This window comes from Miniopterus schreibersii, assembly GCF_964146895.1.
Source record: "Miniopterus schreibersii genome assembly, chromosome: 11".
NCBI lineage: Eukaryota > Metazoa > Chordata > Mammalia > Chiroptera > Miniopteridae > Miniopterus > Miniopterus schreibersii.
This window is the reverse complement of record NC_138111.1, coordinates 22817263-22842994: the sequence shown is the minus strand read 5'-3', so window position 1 is coordinate 22842994 and position 25732 is coordinate 22817263. Positions and strand designations below refer to the sequence as shown.

General features: G+C 44.3%; 1 protein-coding gene across 3 annotated transcripts; it reads left to right on the top strand.

The window, feature by feature from the left end:
• The first annotated feature begins 1240 nt into the window (after positions 1-1240).
• On the top strand, positions 1241-23739 carry MSANTD3 (Myb/SANT DNA binding domain containing 3). Of its 3 annotated transcripts, none has more exons than XM_081150705.1 (3): positions 1241-1387; positions 15139-15589; positions 22611-23739. In XM_081150705.1, the coding sequence occupies exons 2-3, from the start codon at positions 15172-15174 to the stop codon at positions 23018-23020; spliced, it is 828 nt and encodes a 275-aa protein (XP_081006831.1). In that variant the 5' UTR covers positions 1241-1387; positions 15139-15171; the 3' UTR covers positions 23021-23739. The 3 variants fall into 3 exon arrangements, with proteins under 3 accessions (XP_081006831.1, XP_081006829.1, XP_081006830.1); XM_081150703.1 differs by lacking the exon at positions 1241-1387 and adding an exon at positions 1619-1726; XM_081150704.1 differs by lacking the exon at positions 1241-1387 and adding an exon at positions 5766-5836.
• Positions 23740-25732: the final 1993 nt, after the last annotated feature.

Genomic DNA, 25732 nt, shown 5'->3' with positions numbered 1-25732 from the left:
ACGGAAAGACAAAAGGGGAGAACAGATAGGAAGATTTTGGCAGGGCCATAGTGCAGGTCCCATCAAGGAGTATGAATTTTATCTTTAAAACAAAGGTAGGTCACCCTGGCTGGTTTGGCTCAGTGGTTAGAGCTCCCAACTGAAGAGTCCTGGTTCCCTGCCCCCAGGCAAGCAGGAGGCAACCAATTGGTGTCTCTCTCACCCCCCCCCCCACTCTCTGAAAAGCAACGTAAAAAAATATCCTCAGGTGAGGATTACAAAACAAACAAAGCAAACAAAAAAATCCAAAGGTAGGTCATTGATAGATATTAGGTATCCAATGACACATTAGATTTGTGTATTAAGAAAATCACTTGGGAGAGTGGGTAGGCAGGGAGGCAAAAATGAAGCAGAGGTGGGTATAGCAGTGACCCAGGTAAGAGCTTGGACTCTGGCGATGGATGAAGACAGACAAAGAGAAATCCGAGAAATCTAGGAACGTAAAACTGACAAGCCTTGGTATGTATCAGATATGGGGGGGGGGGTGGCAGTGGGAACAGTGTTCAGGAATCTCCTAGATTACTTGCTTGTAAACCTGGGTGGATGAAAAGCTTTTGGGACTTGGAAATTATAAGGGGGGGGGGAGGAAGTTTGTTTTTTAATTAGTTAAATAAAGACTATATATATTCCAGAGATAAAGGAAGTTGGCTTCGAAGTTGAACAATGGAAGCAGAAACCCTTCCTACAATTCAGAATTTGTTAAACAATCGTCGGGGAAGGTGACAGGCGTGGAGAGAAAGAGCTGGGAGGGAGGGCAGAAGGGTGACATGAAGTAGACATTGTGAAATGAAGAATTTATGCAGAACCGGTCCAGGTGGCTGCGGATATGAGAAACTATTCAACTTTGTCACAAGTAATGAACAAATATCCATATACTGTTATTATTTTACAAATATTGATTTATTATTATTAACACCATCATTACTATTTTACCCAATTTGTTGTCCATCCTGCAGTCAAGCTCCCCCCCCCCCCCCCCCCCCCCCGCTCCCCTCCGAGTTCGGGGCTGGGAAGGGGACAGTGATACATTGTTATTGACCGAAGCTCAGGCCGTGCTCCGATGCCCTTAGGTTTTGGAGTCCCCTGCCCTAGGGAGCTCACAGTCTAGGGCGAGACATCATCCCGCAAATTTAAAAACAAAACAAAACTCCGTGATGAACGCAGCATAGGGAGGCTCGGCTGTTCCAAGAATCAGGGAGTCGCAAAAGAAGGGGCCCCATTTCAGACGCGGGCTTGGACTGGGCTAAGTCGCGCTCGCGGTCGCCAAATCCCTGGTGACACACGCATCCTTTTGTTGTTCGTGGAAATGAAACCGTTTTTCAGGCCCTGCAGGCGCTGCTCCGCGAAGGTGGGAAAGGGACCTCCACCGGCACCCGGTCGTCGGCGCGGAGAACGCGGGCGGGTAGGCGGGGGACGCCCAGCGCCCCGCCCGGAGTCTCGGGGGAGGCGCCGGCCCCGCTCCCGCCCTGCGCCGCGCGGGCTGACCCGCAGCGCGGCCCGCGAGGGGGCGGCGGCTCCCGGGCTTTGTGGCCGCGGCGCGCGCGGCGGGGCCTGGCCGGCCGGGGGCGCGCCGCCGCCCGGCGCTCCGGAGCCCGCGGCCCTCCCGGCGGCCCGACCCGCGAGAGGAGCCGAGGCCGCCCGCGCTCCCGCCTCGCCGCCCCCCTCGGCCGCCGCGCCGCCGCCGCAGGTAGGAGGCTCCCGCCCGGCGGGCCGCAGCGGGGCGGGGGCGCGGGCCGGGCGTGCGGGGCCGGGGGCGGGCATGGCGGGCTTCGGGCTCGCGCCGCCGCGACCCCTGTCCCGCAGGCCCCGCGGCCGCCTCCGCGCTGGGGGCCCGGGGAGCTGGTCGGCCTGCGGCGTACAAAGAAAGCCCCCGGGGCGCGCACCGCGGGGAGGCTCCGTGGCGCACCGGGGTCGCAAACTCTGCACCGCGGGGCGCCGGGAGCCGCTCGGGAGGAACCCGTGGGACCCTCAGTGCCTCGATCTTACCATCCCGAGGTCCCCACCGTGCGCTGGGCTCCGGGCTCGCCTCTCTGTACTTGTCTCCTTGAGGACGCCTTGTGTCCCATCCAAGGGTGCGGTGGGAGGGTCCCGCATTCGGAGGCCGCGGGCCGCGCATCGCCCCGGCGCCGCCTGACCTTGGGAGAGAAAGCTCCCTGACCCCGAGCCTGGGCGCTGCTTTTGTAAAGGGGGGTGCGGTGCGGTTGGGGTGGAGAGCGTGGCGTGATACCTACCCCAGGTGCTATTGTGGGGAGAATGTACGGAAATAATGCACGTAAATGGTAATAGCCAAATTCGAGCACTTTCTCCGCACCAGGCCCTAGGTACCAAACAGTTGTGAGTTATCTAATTAAATCACCAGCTGGCTCTAGGATGTAGCGACTGTAAATTGCATGCATAATTTTTTATTTATTTATTTTTTTTTAAAAAGAAGTAGGAGCCCTGGCCGGTTTGGCGCAGTGGTTAGAGCGTCGGCCGGTGGACCGAAGGGTCCCGGGTTCGATTCCGGCCAAGGGCACGTACCTCGGGTGCAGGTTCGATCTCGGCCTGGGGTGGGGGTGGGGGGAGGGAGGCAACCAGTCAGCCTCTCGCTCTCTCCCACTGTCTCTGGAAAAATATCCTCAGGTGAATTTAGTCTCCCAATTCTAATCCAGAAGGTTGGGTGTTTCTTAGGAGTGGTAACACTGAAGATTACAAATGTTTCTGCATTATCAGGAGAGAGGTTGTGGGATGTAGGAATGCTGCAGGGCCAGGGGCGTGCATTCCAGCATATCTGAAAAGTTGGTGGCGTGGAAAGGAAGTTGTTGAATGGTAATTCAAAATCACAGTTCCTGAGTTAGGGCTGCTATTGGAGTTTGGGGCCCGAAAGAGGCAAGGGGTGGGTTGAGGGGAGAGGCAAGGGCTCTGAAGCTCTGGAAGGGGATGTGAGGAAGGGACCGGGGTCACCATCCCAGCAGCATTCTGGACCAGGGTTCCATCCTGTCCTTAGAGACCAGGATGCTGCTTGGTCGTGGGGGAGTTAGGCACCAGGAGAGATGCTGGGCTGAGAACACAGGCTGTCTCTTCTAACTCCCAGGCCACCCCAAAAGTATTCAGATGGCTTGAGAACAAGTGATTGGGCCTCCTAAAATGTCATTGTCCCTTCTCGTGTGATTCCTGACATTCTTCTAAGGTGTTTGAGGAGTTTGGGAGGCTTACCAATCCTAAAGTTTGATAGGTCACACTTAAATTACAGAGACCTAATGGATGTAATGAATGACTGTGTTTTGAATACAATCCACCTGGTTAGGAGTGGGCCTGAGGAGATCATTGTGAGGTTCAGTTTGGAATGGAGAAAACTTGGAAAAGCAAAAGAAAGGCGGGAAAGCCTAGGTACTGCACCAGGGGAAAGGGAGAGGAGGAGCTGAGGACTTCCGCAGCACTGTCTGCAGAATGCCTAAGCAGACTGCTCAGTTCTCAGCTCCCAAGGAGGCACCCTTTCCTCTCCCGATTTGTGACCATTTCTTATGTGAGTGTTGTGGATGGTGGGGGTTGGATTCAGGCTCACTTTTCTCCGGAGTGAGCAGGTGGTTTTATTTTTATTTATTTACTTAATTTTATGGATTTTTTGAGAGAGAGGAGGGGAGAGAGGAGAGAGAGAGAGGAGCATTGATGTGAGAGAGAAACATTGGTTGGTTGCCTCCTGTACATGCCCTGACCAGGGATAGAATCTACAACCTGGGTATGTGCCCTGACCAGGAATCAAACCGCCACCTTTTAGTGTGCCATGCAGCATTCCATACAGTAACCAACTGAGCCACACCAGCCAGGATTGGAGAAGGGTGGTTTTAAAACCAGGCTTGAAGGAGGGGGTATTTGGACATGTGGTGATGATAAAGGTAGGGAGGAGCATGCATGGTGGAAAGAGCAGGTGCTTTGGAGAGAGAGACAGAGGTTCAAATCTAGCTCTGCCACTTCTCAGCCATGTAATTTTTTGTGAGGGTAAGACAGTGGTTTTTCAAATGTCTGGTAGGGATTTCAACAAGCTCTCGTACCCTTTCCCTGTCCATGGTGACATTCATTCAACAAATGTCTACTGAGTCATAGGCTTCACGCCAGGGGGGCAAAGATGAGTCAGAAATTATGTATTCCCTTAGGAATTTCCCAGTCCAGTGAGAGAGATGGACACAAAGAGCAAATTACAAAAAAATATGGTAAGTGCTGCTGTACAGTTACATACAACTGACAGTGAGCTGACAGAGGAGTAACTAACTCATTCTGGACGGAAAACTCAGGGCTAATCTACCACCAACAAGATGAGTTGAGACCTTAGGATAGGGGTTTTGATTGCTACACCACCTCCTCAATTCTATCTTTTTTTACCCTTGTCTTATTTTTCCCTGATATTCTCTCTCTTAAAAACAAAACCTAGGAGGAGCGTGGGCATAGTTTGTAAGATGCCTCCAACTTACTTTAGAAGGAAGCTGTTATAATAAATATAACAGCTTGAGCATTAGTTGAGGAAGGCTTCACAGAAATTACACAGGGGTTGGACCTTGAGGGATGAAAAATGAGCCCTTGGTAGACTTTGGAGTAAAGTATTCCAGCCAGAGGAAGCCCATGTTAGGAGGCAGGAAAACACAGCAGGTTCAATGGCATGGAGGTGAGTTGGGTGGAGAGGATGCTGTAATCAGGGCCAGATCTGGAAAGGCCTGGAGTATCATGTGGGGAGTTTGGACTTTATCACTTAGGCAGTGGGGTCTCGAGATGTCAGATGTTTACACCCTGGGCTGTGGCACAGTCACTGTTTCAGGAAGATCTCTTTGGTAGCTGTGTGGAAGAGGGTCTGGAAGTTTGGGAGATCATTGTGGGAGATTAGAGCCTGACCTCAAACGTGGGCGGTGAGGAACACAGTAGATCTTGATGATTGGTTACATGTGAGTGAAGAGCACATCGTGATTTCTGCTTTGAGAAGCTAAGTTGATGTGGCTGAAATCAGAAATCAGAAATCAGGATGTTTGGGGGTAGGGTAATAATTAATTTTCTTTTAGCTGTGGAGAATTGGAGCTTTCTGGGGTGCCCATATAGATAGTTGGATAGAGGTGGCTGGTAGACAACTGGAAATGTGTGTGGTGCTGAGGAAAGAATGGGGCCAACACCCCTACTTTCTTTTTCTTTAAAAAAAACATTTTTTTTAAATCCTCACTTGAGGATATTCTTTCCATTGCTTTTCAGAGAGAGTGGAAGGGGAAGTGAGGGGGGGTGGGGGGGGAGAGAGAGAGAGAAACATCCAAGTGAGAGAGAGACATTGATTGGTCGCCTCCTGCACACACCCCAACTGGGGTGGGGATTGAGACTTCAACCAAGGTACATGCCCTGACTGGAACTGAACTTGAGACCCTTCAGTCCAAAAGCCGACACTCTAACCACTGAGCCAAACCAGTTAGGGCACCCCTACTTTCTTTGAACCAACACTGAGGATCTACTGTGTGCAAAAGATACAAATGAGGTTGTAGTTCAGGCCTCAGGAGCTCACCCTCAGAGGATATGGATAGCGCTCAGTACAGAGTAATTCTTTTTTTTTTTAAATATATCTTTATTGATTTCAGAGAGAGGAAGAGAGAGAGAGATAGAAACATCAATGATGAGTCATTGATGGGCTGCCTCCTGCATGTCCCCCATCTGGGGATCGAGCCCTCAACCCGGGCATGTGCCCTGACCGGGAATCGACCCTTGATCTCCTGGATGCTAGGTTGATGCTCAACTGCTGAGCCACGCCGGGCTGGGCAGCACAGAGTAATTCTGAGCGCTGCAGTACAAGGTAAGCACTTGGGGCCCTTGACCCAGAGATTTGAGAGCTGAGGGTTGTTACTGAAGTGGTGGGAGTAGCCAAGAGTCCTCAGAGACCAGACGCAGGCTGGAATGGGAACACCTCCACGGGACTTTCTGTGTTGTAAAAGCACTTTCTGGGGAAGATACTTTAATAATGATTCCGAGGGAATTTCAGAGAAGCTGGGGTGGGGGTGGGGAGATGGTTTAGGATGGAGCTGTGGGGGAGGGGAAGGAAGGAGTCAGAATTTTCAAGAACCCTCATCTGGCTTATAGAGGGAACTGTGGAGGTGGAAGGACGGGAGGTGGGAGTTCTTGCCTTAAACACAGGCTGGTTCTGCTCACAGTCACACTCAGACACAGATGGTAAAAATAAACACTTCCAAGTTACAGGACCGCCTGGAGCGGGTGGTGAAGGGGAAGAGGTGGCAGCGCATTAGAGGAGGCAAGCTCCGAGCTGGGTTTCAGGCTGCAGAGCCCTCTGAAGGAAAGAGAGGAGGCGGAGGGCATAGGTGAGCGACCATCCTGGGCAGCCAGGTCTGAACATCCTAGAGCAGGGACAGGCAGGTGTGTGCACAGGAATAGTCCTGTCTGATTACTCTTACCTCTGGATAAAGTGAAATCACGAAGGCGTCAGTCTGGCGGGGCTCTTAAAAATTTGGCATACAATACAATCGTATTTACAAGAAGCAGCCAGGAAATGATTTTTGTTGTGATAAATCCTTTATAAAAGGAGAAATTTAAGATAGCAGAACATCTAGTAAAAAAAAAAAAAAAAAAAAAGCAAATGGCAAGCAGGTTAGCTTTAAAATGTATTCCACAAATATTTATTGTCTACTGTGTACCAGGCCCTCTTCAAGGAGCTGGGGCGACGGGCGTGGGCAGGAGATCTGGTCACTTGCTTTAGACATTTCACCTGGAACTACTTAACCTACAGAGTTAAACTGGGTGTGGGCCTTAAAGTGTCTGAAGTGCAGAGATCACTTTATTCTGTGGCAGCATTCTCTTTCTCTTTCGTTGGCTAGTAGCTCCACTTGCCTCGTGAGTAATCAGCAAACACCACCTATGCGTGTTTGCTGTGGATGATGTGGCGATTCGGTAGCAGAAAGACCAGTGTTGTGGCAGTGCTAACATGGACTGCCAGCAGTGGGTGGGACTTTAGAATAAAGACCCTTTAACTACAATTTAGAGATGAGAAGTTGACAGGGAGGAAAGGGGACTTGCCTAATGTCACAAAGTGAGTGTTGGATTTGAGAGCAGTGCCCTTGGATTTTCAAATGGGATGGTGGGGGACGGCTTGAGGTTACCTAGCAAGAGGGCATCTTGATACTGAGAGGCTTCCAAAGAGGAGATAGGGGGGCAGGGGTTAAAATAAATGATGATGTTTCTGCTTTCTCTTGATCCCTCACCCTAGTGTGGACACACATGTCCCAGTTATTTCTTGCTTTTTAAACAGTCTCTGCTGTGCACCTTCTCCTCCATTAACATCATCACCACTCAGAGTCCAGGCCCTTTCTTATCAATTATTTATCTCAGTGATCTCCTTCACCTCTCTCTGTTCATATCCTATACATGCTCAAAGGTCTAGCTCAAATGTCCTCTTTGTTCATGAGGAATGCAAATAACTTTCCTCTGAATGCCCAGCCCGCTTCGCCCTCTATTTTGATGCCTGTGTCAGTGTGCCTGTCGTTTTCGGTAGCAGTTTACGCATGCCAACGCTCCTTCCAGGCTATAGGGTTCAGCTTGTCTTTGTATCTCCTGCATATTTTAGGAAGATACTGAGCCTCTGGCAGGAGTGCATTACATATTTGTTGAATTGTGTGTCTGTGGAATAAAAGTGCCAATAAGTATCTGAGTATACAGATGGTCCTGACTTACAGTGGTTCAACTTACGATTTTTTTGACTTTATGATGGTGCAAAAGGGATGTTCACTCAGTAGAAACCCTACTTGGGATTTTGAATTTTAATATTTCCCCGGGCTAGTGATCTGCGATGTTCCTCTCCGTGATGCTGGACATTGGCAGCGAGCAGCAGCCCCTGTCAGCCGCGCAAGCAGTCCCAGTGTTAAACAGCTGATACTCTATGGCGTATTGTGTTGCCATCATTTTTTTGGATATTGTATTTTGTGTTTTGACATTCCATCATGTCTACAAAAATGCCTATCTGTGTTTCCTACTTCTGGTGAGAAGAAGAGGAAGGCAATTAATTACTCTTGAGATGTAACTCAAGGTAACTGCCCAACTTTAGGCAGTTTAAAATGGATGGGAGGGGTGGAAAGAACTAAATTTTTTGAAGCTCTAGCCTATGCTTGATCTTTACTCCCATTGTGGGACATCTGTGCAGAGGGAATAAGGCAGAGCAGGGGCTGTTAATCTCATTTTACAGATGAAGAATTGCAGGTTAGTCCTAGCCGGTTTTGCTCAGTGGTTAGAGCATTGGCCCGTGGACTGGAGGGTCCTGGGTTCGATTCCAGCCGTGGGCACATACCTCGGTTGCAGGCTCGATCCCCGGCCCCGGGTCCAGGCGCGTGCGGGAGGCAAACAGTCGATGTGTCTCTCTCACATTGATGTCTCTCTCTCTTTCTCTCTCCTCCTTCCACTCTCCCTGAAAAGCAATGGAAAAAATATCCTCCAGTGAGGATTAAAAAAAAGAGAATTGCAGGTTAATTAATTTTCCCAGAGTCACGCAGCTAGGTGAGTGCTGAAGTTGGGATTTGAGCCCAGGTTTTCTACATCCAGGTCTTTGATTTATTTCACTTCACTTTAAAAGCAGCTGTTCATTAATGTCCTCACACCTGTCCGAGATCTCAGTACCACAGAGCTTCAATCTTGGTTCCCATTCTGAGTGTTGATTTCAGAGAGAACTCCCTTTTCCAAAAAGGGAAGTAGAAGTAAAATCTGGCCAAGTTTCTCAAGTCTTTACTCAAATTTTGGGACTTAGTTTGACCCTTCATGGACCTAAAATATCATTAGATGGTGTATTAGTCAGCTCGGGCTGCCATAACAAAATGCCACAGATTAGGAGGCTTAAACAACAGAAATGTGTTTCTCACGGTTCTGGAGGGTAGGAGCTCCATGACCAAGGTGCCTGCAAGGTAGACCTTATTCTGAGACCTCTTCTTTTGGCCTGTAGGTGCTCCTGTCTCTGTGTGCTCACGTGCCCTCTTTCCGAGCCGTGGGGGGGCCAGGTTGGGGGGAGAGCAAGCTCTCTTGTGTCTCTTTTAAGAGCACTAATCTCCAATCAGCCTATGACCTCATTTAACATTAATTACTTCCTTAGAGGCCCAGTCTCCATGTACAGTCACCATGGATGGGGGTTAGGGCTTCAACATATGAATTTTGGGGAGTTACAAACGTTTGATGGGTTTCTGTAATAGGTGGATATGAAATGTACTTATTACAATCTTCTGGTGGTTTAGTCAATGTTAGTGTTCTGGGGATTGTGCTGATTTTTTCCTTTTTGTTCTTTTATCATATTGGAATTGTGCTCTTTTATTTAGTCCTGTGAGCCTTTGCCTGGCGCAAGGGGGAACTGCATGGCATTTGGATTTTGCTATTTTATTTGACCATTTTTACTTTACTGCAGTTTTTAGTGTATGGACTGTTTTATCCTGCATGATACTCATTTTGTGTCTAGTAGGCCGTTCTACACCTATATCAGAATGTCGTCATTCATTAAATGTTTGCTGAAGGCCCACTGTCGGAGGGTCACTGGGCTGCTTGTTGGACTATAACCGTGCGTGGGAATGGATAGCACTCTGACTAGCAGAACCTCAGACAGAGATGATCTGTGCTGAGCAGGGTTGGGGGGCAGGTAAGGCCAGTCCCTCTATCTCATAAAAGCTGGTACAGCAGGGAAGGTGTGTTATGTTGTCATCTATAGCCAATTATGGACATTGCAGAGCAGTTTTAAGCTAGAATGTGCTTTCTAGCCTCCAAGTTTCTTCTAATAAGCTTTGCCTGGAGATCCCTTTGGGAAGTGCTTGTTTATTTAGGACTGTCAGGTGCTCAAGCAGAATGTCAGCGTTCCCTTGAGGGATGGACCATTTTAAAGCTCCAAATTATCTCTACAGTTACTTTTTAAACATACATTCTTATCAGATCAACAGCAGAAATTATTTCCGAGCTCTGTTTGGAGGGAGAGAGGTACACCTGGGTGGGGGTTGGGAATGAGGGGCTAAGGGCCCTAGGTTTGAGACATAGAGGAAGGAGTGATGGGGAGGGGAGGGGAAAGGAAGAGCCACCTAATGGAGCCAGACAGAAGCAGGCATATCTCCCCCTAAGTTGTTCTACCCCAGGAGCTTTCCCAGATGACAATTAGATTGCTCTGTAATTTGACATGTAATTTGAGCAAAGGCACCAGAGACTGTCACTAGGTCTGACAGGAGAAAGCTAACCAGAGCAGAGGGTGGTAAGGGCATGGGAGTAAGACCTGGATTGGAATCCTGGTTCTTCCACTTACTATTTGTGTGACCACTGGCAAGTCACTGAGCCTCACTTTTTTGATCTGGGAAATAGGAATAATAAGTGGTTAGTGGGGATAAACAACCTACTTTTGAGGTTGCTGGGAATCCATAGGGGCCTTAGGGTACACTGGCTCACACCAGAATCCCTTTATAGCCCTGCAGAGTGCAACCACATGGCCCACGGAGGCCTGCTGTTCTACAAAATTAAGCAAAGCAAATTGGTAACTCTGGATTTACTTAGCTAGTGATTAAATAACAGTTTAGTTAATAGGCTATTAATGGTCCCCAGGTGTTGGTAATTCTGAGCATTTGCTTTTGAGAGCAGTGGTATAATTTCTTCTGGTACTTTAATAAAGTTTTTTGTGTGTTTTTTTTTAACAGAAAATATTGTAGTGTAACAAATGATGCTCTCAGGAGCTATTTGGGGGAGGATTAAATGATATACTGCATGTTAAACACTTAGTGTAGGGTTTACCCACCATTCAAGGTTCAATAAAATTTATCTGGTGTTGTTAGAGACTCAACTGGCCACACTTTGGGCAAGATCTTTTGTGTAGACTCCCCAGGAGCCCACCACCACCTGGTGGCAGCTGGTGGTACTGCACACACTGTGAGGAAGAATTATTAAATCGCATGTAGTTTAAATTCCACCCAGTGTAACAGGGACTTTGTTCAGTGTTCAGAGTGTGGGTTATTTGCCTGAAAGCTGAATTCATACATCATTAAACAATGAAGTGACATTTTTCACCTCCACAGTTGGCACAGATTTTTTAAAATGTTAACAGCAAGAGTAAACGCAGTGGGGAAACAGACATGCTCGTGTGCTATTAGTAGGAATGTAAATTGGTACAGCATTTCTGGAGGATGGGTGGTGGTGTAACAAAAGTCTTAAGTGTTTGCATCTTTTGTGGCAACCATTCCTCCTCTAGGAATTTATCTTGAAGAAATAAAAATAGAAAAATTTTTAAATTTATATAAAATACAAATATTTATAAATATAAATATATGTCATATATTTATAAAAATATAAAATAACATTACCTATAATAGGACAAAACAGGGAACAAACCCTTTTTCGTTTGCAAATCAGATTCTCAATCCTTATAGCAGTGATTCTTAAAAAGAGTGGGCGCATGAGGAAAGGTAGGCATATTGACATATCCTGGGGCAGAGGAGTTGGGATGGGGATCGGATCAGAATCTGCTCTGGGAGCTGTGTAGTTAAAGAATATTTTGTATACCTATTCATTTCAAAAAAACCCCAAAAAACTCTAGAAAGTAAAGTTAGGTATAAGCATCTTGGTGGGAAGAGATGATACAGAGGATATATATTGTAGGGGATGTGTGTTAATAAATTTCAATTTGGGGAACACAGATTTATAGAAAACAGGAGTATTGATGGAAGCAAAAAAATTAATTTTAGATCTTTGGGGAAGCAGGGGCCTGGATTAGATCATTATAGGAGGAGTAGAGCAATATGATTGAAGGCCTGGGAATTTAGGGGTGCAGGGACACATCTCTTAAGATAAATTTTCTCTCATTTAGTTTTGCCCAAGACCAGAGGGAAAACCTAGATCTCTTGATTTCTGATGTGCCCACAATGAATGTGAGACACAGGGTACCTGGTATGTGGAGACGCTGATCACAGTAGTACTTCATCCAACCTTAACTTTTGGGAGGAGGCGGTGCACCGTGGGAGACCCGGGTCAGCTTCCGTGGCCCTCATGTGAAGCCCAGACTCCTTGGCGTCACTCTCAAGGCCCTCTGATCTGGCCAAGGCCCCTCCAGCCTCAGGTCTAACAGATTTCAGCTATTCACATCTACAGTAGCCCCTCCCCAGGTATAGTGTGTGAATAGCTGGCTTGTAAAAATGTGGTTTTAAATTAGTGTACCATAAATTCAAAGGCCACAGCCTCCCCCTCCCCTTTTTATTATGGAGCTTTTCAACCATGCACGAAGATCCAGAGAATAATTTAATGCGTCTTTGTGTTGTTTGTCCGTGTTGATGTCAGGTGTCCCATTTTTGGCCAGTGGGATGCCTTTCAAGTTAGTTTCTAATTCTTTTGATATGGGTCGGTCAGTTTTAAATGGACTACATCATCACTGTCTTGATGCTTTTCCGTGTCTCTGAAAAATCAGAGGCTTGGAGAACAGAAGGCCTGGGGCGTGTTGGTCCTTCCCAGGAACAGGAACGTGCTGCGTTCACTGTCACTTCAGTGACATTCTTGCCATAATGTATTTGAGAGATTAATTTTGTAGGGAGCTTCCTGTGATTAAAAGATATGAGAAAAGCGTGAGGTCAAAAAACAGAGTTTCAGCAGAATAAGACATTTATTAAGCACCTATTGTGTGAAAGATGCTGGCTCCGCCCTGGGGAGGATGCCATGATGACCTAAGGGAGTCATGGTTGAGTAATTTGGTCAGAGGCCAAGAGATAGTTGTGAAGTGCTACTAAGAATAACAGACTCTTCAGACTGGGAGAAGCAAAGAATAGAAGAGTGATTGCCAGGGACTGGGCAGGGGAAATGGGGAGATGTTGGACTTGGACAAAGGGTACAAAGTTGCTGTTATGTAGGATGAATAAGTTTAGAGATCTGATACACAGGCATGATGACTGTAGTTAATAATACTGTAGTGAATATTGGATACGTGCTAAGAGAGTAGATTTCAAGTGCTCTCACCACACGCAAAAGGTAACTATGTGAGGAAATATGCTAATTAGCCTGAACGTAGTAATCATTTTACTGTGTGTATATATATCAAAATAAATTTATGTGTATGTTAAACAGATAATTTTTATTAAAACATGAAAAGGTATGTAGACTGTAATAATAATGGAGAAAATGTCACTTTGACTTCTAAAAATAATAATATGTGAACAAAGACTTTAAAGGAATATACATAATAAAAATGGCTATTATTTGCTATATTAAGGGGAAAAAAAGAATACCAAACTGTTAGGACAGTTCAAGTTCTTGACTTCTGAAGTTGCCATCTTTGTGATGTTGGGCAGTCTATTTCACTTTACTGGCCCTTAGTTCCCTCGATTGAAAAGGGGATAAAGAAAATCTGATTTATATACGACATGTATAATACGTATCACATAGATACACAATATATTCACAATATATGTGAGATATATATATATATAAATAAATAAATATTATTTGGCCACACACACAAAAAGGAAATTCTGCCATTTGTGGCAACATGGGTGGACCTTCAGGGTATTATGCTAAGTGAGGTAAGTCAAACAGAGAAAGGCAAACAGGCAAATACCATATGATCTCACTTATATGTGGAATCTTAAAAAAACAACAACACAAAAAACTCATAGATACAGAGAACAGATTGGTGGTTGCCAGAGGCAGGAGGTGGCAGGTGGGCAAAATGGGTGAAGTGGTCAAAGGTACAAACTTCCAGTTATAAAATAGGTGAGTCCTAGGCATGTGATGTACAGCATGGTGACTAGAGTCAGTAATACTATATTGTTTATTTGAAAGTTGCTAAGAGAGTAGATCTAAAAAGTTCTCATTACAAGAAAAAAACTGTTGCTATGTGGTTTGATGGATGTTAACTACACTTATTGTGGTGATTTCCCTGTATATATATCAAATCATTGTGTTGTACACCTGAAGCTAATAAATGTTTTATATCAATTATATCTTAATAAAAAATTCATTAATGGATAAACAGATAAACAGAGTGTGCTACATCCATAAAGTAGAATATCATTTGGCAATAAAAAGGAATGAGGTATTGATACATGCTACAAGGTGCAGATAGACCGTGAATACATTATGCTAAGTCAGTGATTTTCAACCGGTGTGCTACAAGACTTTTTAAAACATGCAATACCTGACTATTTAGTCAGGGGCACTGACCTTTTTTTCCCCCTTAGATTGTCAAATAAAAAAAACGACAACAGACAACACAAAAGTAGCTGTCCAGTGTAAATGAATCAAAATTATACCTATTTCTGTCAGATTGGTAAAAAAGATTTTTTTGGTGTGCCTCAGAATTTTAGTAATTAGTCTGTGTGTGCCTTGAGATGGAAATGACTGTGCTAGATGAAAGAGACCAGTCACAAAAGACCTCATATTGTATTATTCCATTTGTATGAAATGTCCATAAAAAAAAAGAAAGAAAAGAGGTGTTTAGCTCAATGTCTAAGTGCCCAGGCCCTTTCACTTCTGAAATTATATAAATTACTTACATAGGACTGTACACTTTTAAAAGTGGCTTTTAGACCTTAAGGATCACAGAGTCCAAGCCATTTTAAAGATGAAGAAACTGAGGTTCCTCTAGGAGCATGGACAGATCCAAGGTCACAGACCTAGTGATGGAAATGCCAGGTGTTTTGGATGATTTCTTGGTGATTCTGAAACCTTGATAGTGTTTACATTACCTGTTGTATTTAGTTACACAGTGGCTTCTCAGGCTTCAGCTGTGACAAAACTTTGAGAAAGCTGTTTAGTTGAAAAGCTGCCTAACATTCTGAATTCGGGGAATAACTAGTTTCCTAACTAAATAAATGAACAGATTAGAGTTCCACATTGAAATTCCACAAAAGATGTTCAACTTTTCTTTTTCTACTGATATTCTCAGAATGGCCACGACCTACAAGAAAGGACCTACTTGAGAAGTAAAACCCCACTGCTAGTAAACTTCTCAATGTTTTCCTGAGACTATCATAAGTCAACATTAACAGAAAAGAAAGTGCTGCTGTGTTCCAGACGAGGGAATCAAGTCAGGGATTATCTCTAAGTGATTTGCTGACATTGTTATCCCTGGAGTTCATGATGACTGTTTCCGACTTCCTTTTGCAGGATAGCTAACGGCCAGGAGAAATAGAGTGGAAAATGCAAAACAACGAAATTATAAAACCTGCCAAATACTTCTCAGAGTTGGAAAAGAGCATCCTGCTTGCGTTAGTAGAGAAGTACAAGTATGTGCTGGAATGTAAGAAAAGCGATGCGCGAACTATTGCCCTCAAGCAGCGGACCTGGCAGGCGCTGGCCCACGAGTACAACTCTCAGCCGAGCGTGTCCCTGCGGGATTTCAAACAGCTGAAGAAGTGCTGGGAGAACATCAAGGCCCGGACCAAAAAAATCATGGCCCACGAAAGGAGAGAGAAGGTGAAGCGGAGTGTCAGCCCCCTCCTGAGCACCCACGTGCTGGGCAAGGAGAAGATCGCCAGCATGCTGCCGGAGCAGCTCTTCTTCCTGCAGGGCCCTCCCGAGGAGGAGCCCGGCTACCACCCCGACGCCACCGCCCCAGGTACCGCCGAGCCCGGCTTGCATGCTTTCACTGGGTGCCTGTCTGATGTTTGAATTTTAAAATCCCTAATTCTAAGGGACTTGATGAAAAAAAAAAAAAAAAGAAACGTGCATATCCAACTTGGGTTTTCCAATTCAGAAATCTCTGGTTTACATAGGCAATGCAAGTCACATAGTACATAAAATCAAAAGTACTTGTTTAAATCCTTGTGCCACCTCTCTTACCTCCGTTATTGAGAATCGGGAACACTAAGGGGCTACATGAATATAGCTGCCGTTAATGAAGTACCTTAGTCGCTTATCTTAACACAGCTCAAATATACTGAAGTGGATTTGTTGGAAGATTTATTTTTCACGCATTTTTTTTCAAAAACGTGTTTTTTGAGGACCTATATTGTGCAAAGCGCTGCATTAAGTCATGCAAAAGGCCACATTAAAAAAGTGAGCTATTTCAGACTTAAGAAAAGTTATGAGACTAAGAGAGCGAACACCCATTTAGCATTCTCCCAGATTAAAAACCAGCATTTCCACCCATTATTATATTGTGATCTGCAGTTTTGGTTTGTGGCACTCTGGGGAACTTGAAAAATTCCGGGGGAAAAATTATTTTAGTTTTAATATACTTTCATTGAAACGAGAAAAATGTGTTATATAGAATTCTTAGGGAAGGAAAAGATTGTTGTACGATCAAGGAAGTAATGATAGTATGTCATAGCTTTAACAGGCTGGCCTTAAGGGGCTATTGAAATGTCTCGAGGCAAGAAGAGGGGGAGAGAATGCATATAGATAAACCCCCAATAATTCCTGCCTCTTTTAAGATAAGAATGGTTAGTTTATATAAAGATTCATTGTAGTTTGCAGAAGACACACTTAATAATTCCTGGGAAGGCCAGAAGGCTGCTCATAAGGTGCTCCAAGGACCCAGCAATAGGGAAACCTGATCTGTGGCTTGCAGGGTGAGAACTTCGCTTACTAGTGTCCCCAGAGTAGACTGAGCTCTGAGGGACTCGTTAATTAAAAGTCACAGAATGTTACCCATGTAGAGTGAAAAAGATAACCAAGGGAACTGAATAACATTTTGATTAGCACTTTTTTTTTTTCCCTATAGGCAGATTATCCTGGGAACCTAAATTACAATAAAAAGTTTGCAAGGTTAAGCCCAAGGAGCCAGTTGGGCCACCGTAGTGGTTAATGTCATAAACACCATGCATCGTTTTCCAGTGTAGGAGCCCTCCCTGTGTCTGAATTTCGATTCTTGAGTCCCAGACCGCAGTACCTTCCAGCCAACAGTGTTTATGTGGACACTGTCCGCTCCCTGTCTTGCCCCCTCTCATTGCTGCTTCTGCGGGAACGGGCCCTGCTAATAGACAGTTTGCTTGTTTGGGAGATGTTTGTCGCTTCAGCCAGCTACTCTCCATCTCGCTGGCTTGGAGCCGTTCAGGCCCTGGGACTGGTGAAGGGACTGGTGCTAGGGGAGGAGGGAGGTGAATCAGCAGGGCGGCTTTTCAGTTTGCTTATGGGAGATGTTGCCCCTGTTGGCCTGACTGCTGTTAGTTCATTTTGCAAATCTTTGATCTATATCATTGTGTATTGATTACATAGGGTTATTCTAAGAGGATAGTCTCACTTCCCCATTTTCAAATTCTAGGGTAGGATCTAGAAAGTGTTTTTCTTTCTTTTTAGGTGAAATGATATAATTCATGTATTCATAAACACAATTTATAAATTTCCAGCAAGAAGGGAATAAATATGGATTCTCAGTGTCCTTCCTGTAGTGACCTTTGCTAGACGCTAACTTGTAAAAGAGACTGATAGTAAATTAGATTTTTGTACATATATGACACAGGGAACTTCATTATTAGAGTATAGCCGAATGGTGCCTGTTCCTGTCTCCAGGTCAGATCTGGAGGGCAGTGGAGAACCATGGTGCTTTGTTAGTTGGGGAGTGTCCAAAGAAATTGGTTAACCCAAGTAGATAAGGTACTGGCACTCTTTCTATGCATTAAAACAGCTTTGGGCTTACCCAGCTCACTTTGTATTTAATTTTCTTTTAGGAAGTAAAACGCAAGGTGGAATTATCAATCGTTCTTTCTGGGTCCTGGTGCGGAAAAGGTTGAAAATATGCAGTAGGGTTATGGCTCTCATTACATCGTGTATTCTGACAATGGAGTCTGTGAGTGTGTGTGTGTTTTATTTTAGTTAGTATCTCTAATGCTGTACTGTCCAATACAGTAGGTACAAGCCACATCAGGCTAGTAAGCCCTTGAAATGGGGATAGATTGAATTGAGACATGCTATAAATATACACACTATATCTTGAAGACTTGGTACCAAAAAAGAATGTAAAATCCCTTACTAATAAGTTTTATATCAATTACATGTTGAAATGATAGTATTTTCAAAATATGAGATTTAAAAATATTATACTAGTTAGTTTCACCCCTTTTTACTTCTTTAATATGACATACGAAGTTTAAAATTACATTAGCTTGTGTTATATTTTAGAGGACAGCACTGTCCTCACTCCTTGCAGAGTACCTGTTGCAGAATTAGGCACGCAGAGAATTGTTAGCATTGTTAACCAGGATGGAGCCTTGCAATACTCCACTAGAGGCCTCCCTCCAACAGTTTTTGTGTGTGTGAGATGATTTCACCTCTGTCATCCTGATCATTGTACCAGGATATTATTATCTCTGTCAACAACTTTCTTGAAATGTACATCTGTGTTTGGACACAGTAGGTTTAAAATGTAAGTTTAACACTTAGGAATGTATTTTCAAAAAATCCATATTCTCCCCTTAAATATATTAAAACACTTTACATTCTGCAGATTTATGATATGTGATCATTTCGCTTTGACACTTCTCTTCCATTTTGAGATAAGTGAGATTATCTTTGGGGAACACGTTTGCAGAACACTAAGGGAAACCATAAAATTTGCTGGAAGTGGTCAGGAGGGTAGGACGATGAATGTCAAATATATTTAAGCAAACTAAGATTTCAGGTAGTATTCAGATTTCTTGAGAACTTATATTTAATTTCAGGTGCTACTGTTTACTATAAAGCTATATTTGAATAATACAAACTTGGTACTCAAAGCTATAATTAAGTAGCACAAACATTCCTTAACAAATTCCACTGTTATCACTGTTTAATCCAATCCTGTCCTTTTGGGGTGGGAACTCAAGTTCAAGGGACTGGGTTATAGTGCTGGCCGTGGCACACTGGCATCGCTGGTCTGCGACAAGCCCCCTTTTTGTGCTACTTAGGTATTTGCTCCCTTTTTATCACCATTCAGCACGTTCATTCCCGTCTCCTATCCCTTCATCATTCTAATACGGCTGTGTATTCCTTCACGTGTTCCTAAAGCACACACAGCTGTCCTTTGTGCATGTGTTTTTAATTTAAATAGATTAAAAATTGTGCTACAGGTAACGTTTTCTTGCCCTTTTGCACTTAGAATAATATTTTTAAGATCTGTTCCCATTGCAGCATGTCAGTCTAATTTGTTTCTCTTAGTTGATGCATAATATTGCACCTTGTGCATCTTAGGTCACCTCTTATTTATTCATTCCCCCAGTCAGTCCTGTTTCCCTTGTTCTGTTGAGAACAGCTGGGGTTTGGCCTGAGCCCAGATTCTTTCCCATTCTTTAACTGCCGTAGTAGGTTTTTCCTGCTGATATGAAATTTACTCGAATCGCCCAAATGAAAGAACAGTCCCTTGACTATGTTCTCCCGTCCCAGGAAAGCCCTTAGGCTTTCATATCCATTTTGCACAAGATTGAGTTGTTTTCTGCTTCGGGTGGCTTTGTTTTACCTGGGAGAGAGATTACATGGTGTGTGTTTGCAGCAGGTTGCCATTCCCAGGGTAGTCTTTTTCTAATTAAGAGAAGATTCTCCCCATCTGAACACTAGCTTCCATCCATTGGAGCTAATATTTGTGTGAGAGTTAATTAACTACTCCATCGGGCTTCTCTAGTTTAAAGCCCCAGCTTCTGCTAGCGTCTTCTCAAGAGGCATGGCTTTTTTTTCCTTTAAAATACGTATGTTAGTACACATTTAAACTAAAAAAGAATTGTTTTAAAGTACAGTCATTTCTGCTCCTAGACATGACATACTGTCTTCATGTTCACAGCTCTAGAGAGAAATTTGGAGATAAAAATTTGGAATATACATTTGTCTCCTTAATAATAGATGGTCTTGTAATGGATACAGCTTGGACGCTGCATTTTAAGATACATAAGTGATCAGCTGAGCAAATGATGCAGTGAGAGGCTAGGTATGGTAGCAATTGAGCTTGGATTTTGGAATGATGAAGACCTGGATTGGAATCCTGGCTCTTTCAAGCAGCCAAATGACTTTGGATGTCGTGTTTGGTTTTCTGTACTAATACCTCCTTCAGAGGGTTGTGGCAGGGATTAAATGAGGTAATGCCTGTACAGCACTAGCCTAGAGCCTGGTTAGCTACCCAGAAAATAGTAGCTGCTGTCATCATCAGGATCATCATCATGATGATCATCATCAGGTCCCTAAAGCAGAGCATTATTGAGATGAAAATGAGCATTTAGATACTGGGAGAGAGGAGCAACTGTGAGGGCATGAACTCAGGAGTATCCTCTGGAATGAAATCAAAGAGAAAAGAAGCTAAAGGTACCAAAAAATATCTGTGGCCAGTCTTCAAAGAAGGCACTTTCAGATCTATGACTAGAAAGGAAACAGATGAGGTAATCCTCTTTATAATTGATATTCGTGTCTAAGGGCCCCTATTCTTAGTGCCAAGCGTTTCCCATCGCTTTGTCCTGAGCCTTGGCTCTCCACTCAGAACACTGCTCTTTCCACCCAGCTGTGCTGTGCTGGGAGGGATGTGACCCACTGCAGCCAGTTCACCCCCCACACATTTCTTACAGGCCCAGCAGTGCACCAGGCCCCGTCCTGGCTTCTTTATGTGGATGAATAAAAGCTAGCCTCTGTCTTCAAAGTATTATAGTTAAACTGGCAGCTTTAACAAATGCTCTCCAGACGTGGGCGCGGGAGGCAGTGGCAGCAAGAAGGAAGGACATCTAGTGGAGGCCAGAGCCATTGGAGTCGGGAAGATTCCTAGGGAGACATTTCAGTATCTCTGGATGACACAGAAGTACTCTTTTGAAACTTCTCTTTCAAAAGTAAAATTTTTACCTTTTCTTTAACCTCAATTAGGGACTAGTTATGCTTGTTACCTAACCCCTTGGAGTGAAATAATCTAAACTAGCTGTTTTCATTTTATTAACAGAGTATTATGAGTTGGGTTTCTCCCAGTAGCCGTTAACATGCCCAGCATCCCATCTCCTGCAATAATGGAGTGGACTTAATAATGTAATCAACTCCTGTGAATAAATTGATAGTATTTTCTCCAAGGAGACAATTCTCGTTATTGAAAGTGTAAAGTTTCCCAAGAAAGCCTTGGAATCACAGCTAGAAGCCTCGGTGGGTTAGTGGAGTTAGTGGTTTCCTTATTGAAACTCCTGAATTGCCCTATAAAAATAGCGGTGTAAACGTGGCACCACCGAAAATGGCATCATTTTGTATCCATATGCTCTTTTCCCCTTTTGTTCAAGGCTTCAGACAGTAAATATTTACCAGGCATCCACTGTGTACCCGGCAAAGTCATTGGTCCCAAGGATACAATACACGAATAAGGCATGGTCCCAAAATAGTACTAGTCCAGGGTGGAACAAAAGTAGGTTTACAGCTCATACGGAAAATAATACAATAATTAATAAATAACAGTACAAGGATAAACTCTGTGTTTCATGTACTTATAACTATAAACCAACTTTTGCCCCGCCCTGAATGTGTTAAGTGTTGTCACAGAATAAGTACAGAGAAAGGAGAGAGCTGAGGTTTCCCAGAGCAAGTGGCATTGATCCTGAATGAAGTAGGAGGGAGGGGGGAGGTTGAAAAGGGGAGACTGGAGCAAGGGTGTGTGTGTGAGTGAGTCGGTGGGGACCAGATAATAAGCCCAACGCCAGGCTGAAGGAACAGTGAGTCAGAATTATGAAAAAAAGCATGGTTTTTAAGAATGTGAGTGGTTTGTGGTGATTGAAAGGTGCACAGGGTATCCTGAAGAGTAAGGCAAGAATGATAAAGGAGGGTTAGAACCAGATTATGAGGGTTTCTTAGGGGAGATTGAAAACAGCCGAAGAGAAGAACCTCAGGGGAGTATTAAAAGGTTAGAGGTGGGTGGAGCAAGAGTCTGAGTCCCGAAAGGAGACGTGAGAAGAGGCAATCAGAGAGGAAGCTGTAGAAAATTTAGGAGAGGGCGATGGTTCAGAAACTAACGGGGAAATTTTTCAAAAAGTATTTTCAAGTGCTAGGGAGAGGTTACCTAAGAGGGACATTGAAAAGGGTCTTTGGGTCTGAATATTTACCCCCAGGGGGCAGTGTTCGAGGTAACTGCCAGATGTAGGAAACTGATGAGAAATGGCCTGCTGAGGAAGTTAAGCTAGGGCGCGTAGACTCATTTTTCAAGGAGGGACACTTTTGAGATAACTATCCAGGGGAAGAAGGGTGGTGACCAGGAAACAGCCATGGCACCCTTGTGGACGTGGAACATGTGTTCATGGCTGGGTGAGAAAGGGAGCAAGGGAGATGAGATTGAGGGCAAACTTAATCCAAAAACCCACTGTTGGCCTCGTACTGTGGTCTTCTGCTCTTCCGGAGCTGTGCACACTTCAGTTTAGAACTTACATCAACATAACGAGGTCATCGATTCTCGATAAGCGTAGTCTCTGACCACTGTTCCCGTAGTCCACAGCTCTAGAAATGACCTGATGAAATGCTTTATCATTGCTTCTTAAGGGAAAATTGCTTTGGATTTATGGGTTTTTAAAAAGTCAGGTGTGGCAAGGGTACCTGCAGACATGCAGGCCAGAGCGGATGCTGTTTCAGATGCGTCCTGCAGTGGGGGCCCGTCGTTGCAATAGGATGATTTACTCTCTGCCTGTAAAATCTTTGAACGTGTGTTTTCTGCTACTGTTTTTCAGAATCATTTGCTGTTTCAAATAGAGAACTGTGCGATGATGAGAAAGAGTTCATACATTTTCCAGTATGTGAGGGGACCTCTCAACCTGAACCCTCGTGTTCAGCTGTCAGAATAACAGCCAATAAAAACTACAGGAGCAAAACCTCTCAGGAAGGTGCTTTAAAAAAGATGCATGAGGAAGAACACCATCAACAAATGTCCATCTTACAGCTGCAGCTGATACAAATGAATGAGGTGCATGTGGCCAAAATCCAGCAGATAGAGCGGGAGTGTGAGATGGCAGAGGAGGAGCACAGGATAAAAATGGAAGTTCTCAATAAAAAGAAGATGTATTGGGAAAGAAAACTACAAACTTTTACCAAGGAATGGCCTGTTTCCTCATTTAACCGGCCCTTTCCCAATTCGCCCTAAGACTGGGAGGGTGGCTCCCTTGTGGTTGGTCTGTGTTGGCAAAGCAAGTCTGGAACGTGAACTCGCGGTCAGTAACCTGTATCAGAGCTACAACTAGGAAACTTAGAGTGGTAGTTGTCACTTATTTACGAATACGTTCAGGTAAACAGCTGCACCCTCTGTACCCCTTACGTGGCAAAGAAGCTGTTACAGTCTTCTGAAAGTTATCACTATGAGTGCTATCATTCTGAATGTAATGTTTCCTAATTAGAATTCATACAAGAACCATGTGTGAGTGTTGTATTTTTTTTAATCCAATGCAAGTGTGATTATAAAGGGGTGTGGCTGATTTTTTTTTTTAAATAGCAGAACTTTTCTATCCAAATGATGCCCTCCCATTGAATGTGGCCGTCCTGGTAGGCCCCGCGTCTCTCCAGCGGTGAAACTGTCGCTCAGCACTTGCCTAGAGGTCTTTGGGGAACCTCCATGAGAGCTGTAGCACCTCTTTCATTTTTTTCAGTGGTATTCTCTGAGTGTGGATTTTCTGATTTTAAACAGCCCAACATGCGGAAGAATATTTTCTGATGTGGCTTCTATACTGCCTTGTCCCCCCAAAATGACACCAACAAAGGGAGTACTGTTGGAACTAAGGATGTAGCTACTTTGAGGGATAAATGTTCATTTAGATTTCTACATTCTGTCATGTTTGTTTTATTAAAAGACTTGCAATTTTATAGTCACATTGTGTATGTTCTTTAAAGGTGCTGCCTCCCCCACTGTGCTCCAGTTTTGGCCTTCCCTCTGTAGTTTCCTTCCTACTTTGTACTACTGAGTTAATGGTTGCCCTTGGTTTTACTCTTTAGCCACCTAAGGATCCTCCCCTCACCATGCTCCTGGTGCTAGCTAATAGTAAGGCTATGTAGTTTATGTTGTGCGGTTAGCATTGGGCTTTTAAAGAATCCATTACCAACATATTTGGAAATATGGATTGATAAATGGATATTTTGGTAGGGCTATGATATGGCTTCTCCTGTAGCCTAGTGTTATAAACAGCCCTGGGAGTTGGGCACAGCAGTAGCTGGCATAAGTGAAGTGACAGTTAAGTGCCAAGGCCAGTCAGCAATTTCTGAGAATGAAATTTCAAGGCCATGTGGTGGGGAAGGAGGAATAGGTGTGGCAGAGGCTACATAGGGAGTGTAGGGCTAGGAGTCAGGGCCTGAATTCTGAACTTGGTTCTGCCTCAAGTGCTCTGGGACCTGGGGTAACTCCTTTTACTCCTTGGCTGTGGTCTTTCCATAAAGCAGGGGAGTTGGTCTAGATAATGTTCAGAATTTGCTACAACTCCTTGACTATAGTACGGTCTGCACAGTCTTGGATGGGTACTGCTAACATCATAATTGTCCAGGGGCGTGGGTCATTGGTTTACTGCATTGGCTAAGCTTCCCTGCTTCATAATTTTGGAAGTTGGGTCTTAGGGACTGTAAGTTCAGTAAGGTTCACATATACTCATTATTTTTGCAGTGCATAAAACAAATAGGTATCAGTTTATTTTGTGCATTATCATTTTAAATCTCTCAGAGGAACTGGTTATTAAAGGACCCCTGTGAAGACTAGTCTCCTTCAAAAGTAAGGATCCTTTTGTAGGGATCTATGTTCTTAACTTAGTTTTTACCAAATGGACCTTTTAGTAAAGAAGCATCTGGATAAAGTCCCAAACCTCAATGGCTTATGGGAGACAGAACTTGACTTTCCATGCCCTCCCGTCCCTTTAGGAACACAGGTGTGGACTGAGAAAAATTTGCCTTTGCTTTACTTATTGATCACCTGGAAATCTAGTTAATACGCAGATTCTGGAGCCGGACATGAGATTTTGCATTTCTTACAAGCTCCCAGGTTATGCCAGTTCTGCTTGTCTGGTCACCACACTTCTGGGTAGCAAGGTCTTAGAGAATCCTGAGGTGTTTTTACTTATTCTCAAAAAAAAAAAAAAAAAAAATTGGGTTAGGTACATTTTTGTGTGCAGCAGTGTGCTGGATATTATCCGCTCAGAATTGACCACTTAAGCACACAAACAGTGTAGAACACAAAAAAAGGCTCACATACATAATGGAACTATAAAAGCTTCAAACTAATTCCTAACTGAACAAATCAAGGATAATTAAGCCAGCAGCCTAAAGCACCTTGTTCTACCATTAGTGGTATTTATGAGTTTCTAACAGGAGTTTCCAACCTTAGCTATGCATTAGAAACAGGGTTTTATAAATAATTAACCCCACTGGGTCCTGCAACCAGAGGACTCTGATTCAGTTGACCTGGGTTGGGGCCTAGTCCACTATAGTTATCGGCAGCCTTTTAGGGGATGATGATACGTAATTGGGACTGAGAACCACTGGACAAGAGCTCACAGATGTGTCCCATTTGACCCTCATCTTGTGGGGTCATGCAGAAGTGAGGAAAAATGTTCAGAGAAGAACCGCCTGGCACCAGGCCCATAGCTAGGCAATGGCAAAGCAGAACCTCAGTCCCAGGTCTCTTGACTTGAAAAAAATTAGTCCCATCTGCACGCCCTTGCCCCATCCCTCAAAGCTGTGTAATGGATTTGTTATATCCTGAGAGCCAGGTCATGTTACAGGGTACTTGTAGTGTCTCCATTCAAGAACAGATCCATCCCAATTCATTTCCCTTTTAAGCAGTTCCTAACCTGAGATGGAAATGCAATAACTACTTCTTGGT

Bases quoted from the DNA above. Each gene is read 5' to 3' on its own strand.
- MSANTD3 (XM_081150705.1), top strand. From the start codon at position 15,172: ATGCAAAACAACGAAATTATAAAACCTGCCAAATACTTCTCAGAGTTG. The intron at 15,590-22,610 runs GTACCGCCGAGC...ACTGTTTTTCAG, and splicing joins CCCCGACGCCACCGCCCCAG to AATCATTTGCTGTTTCAAAT.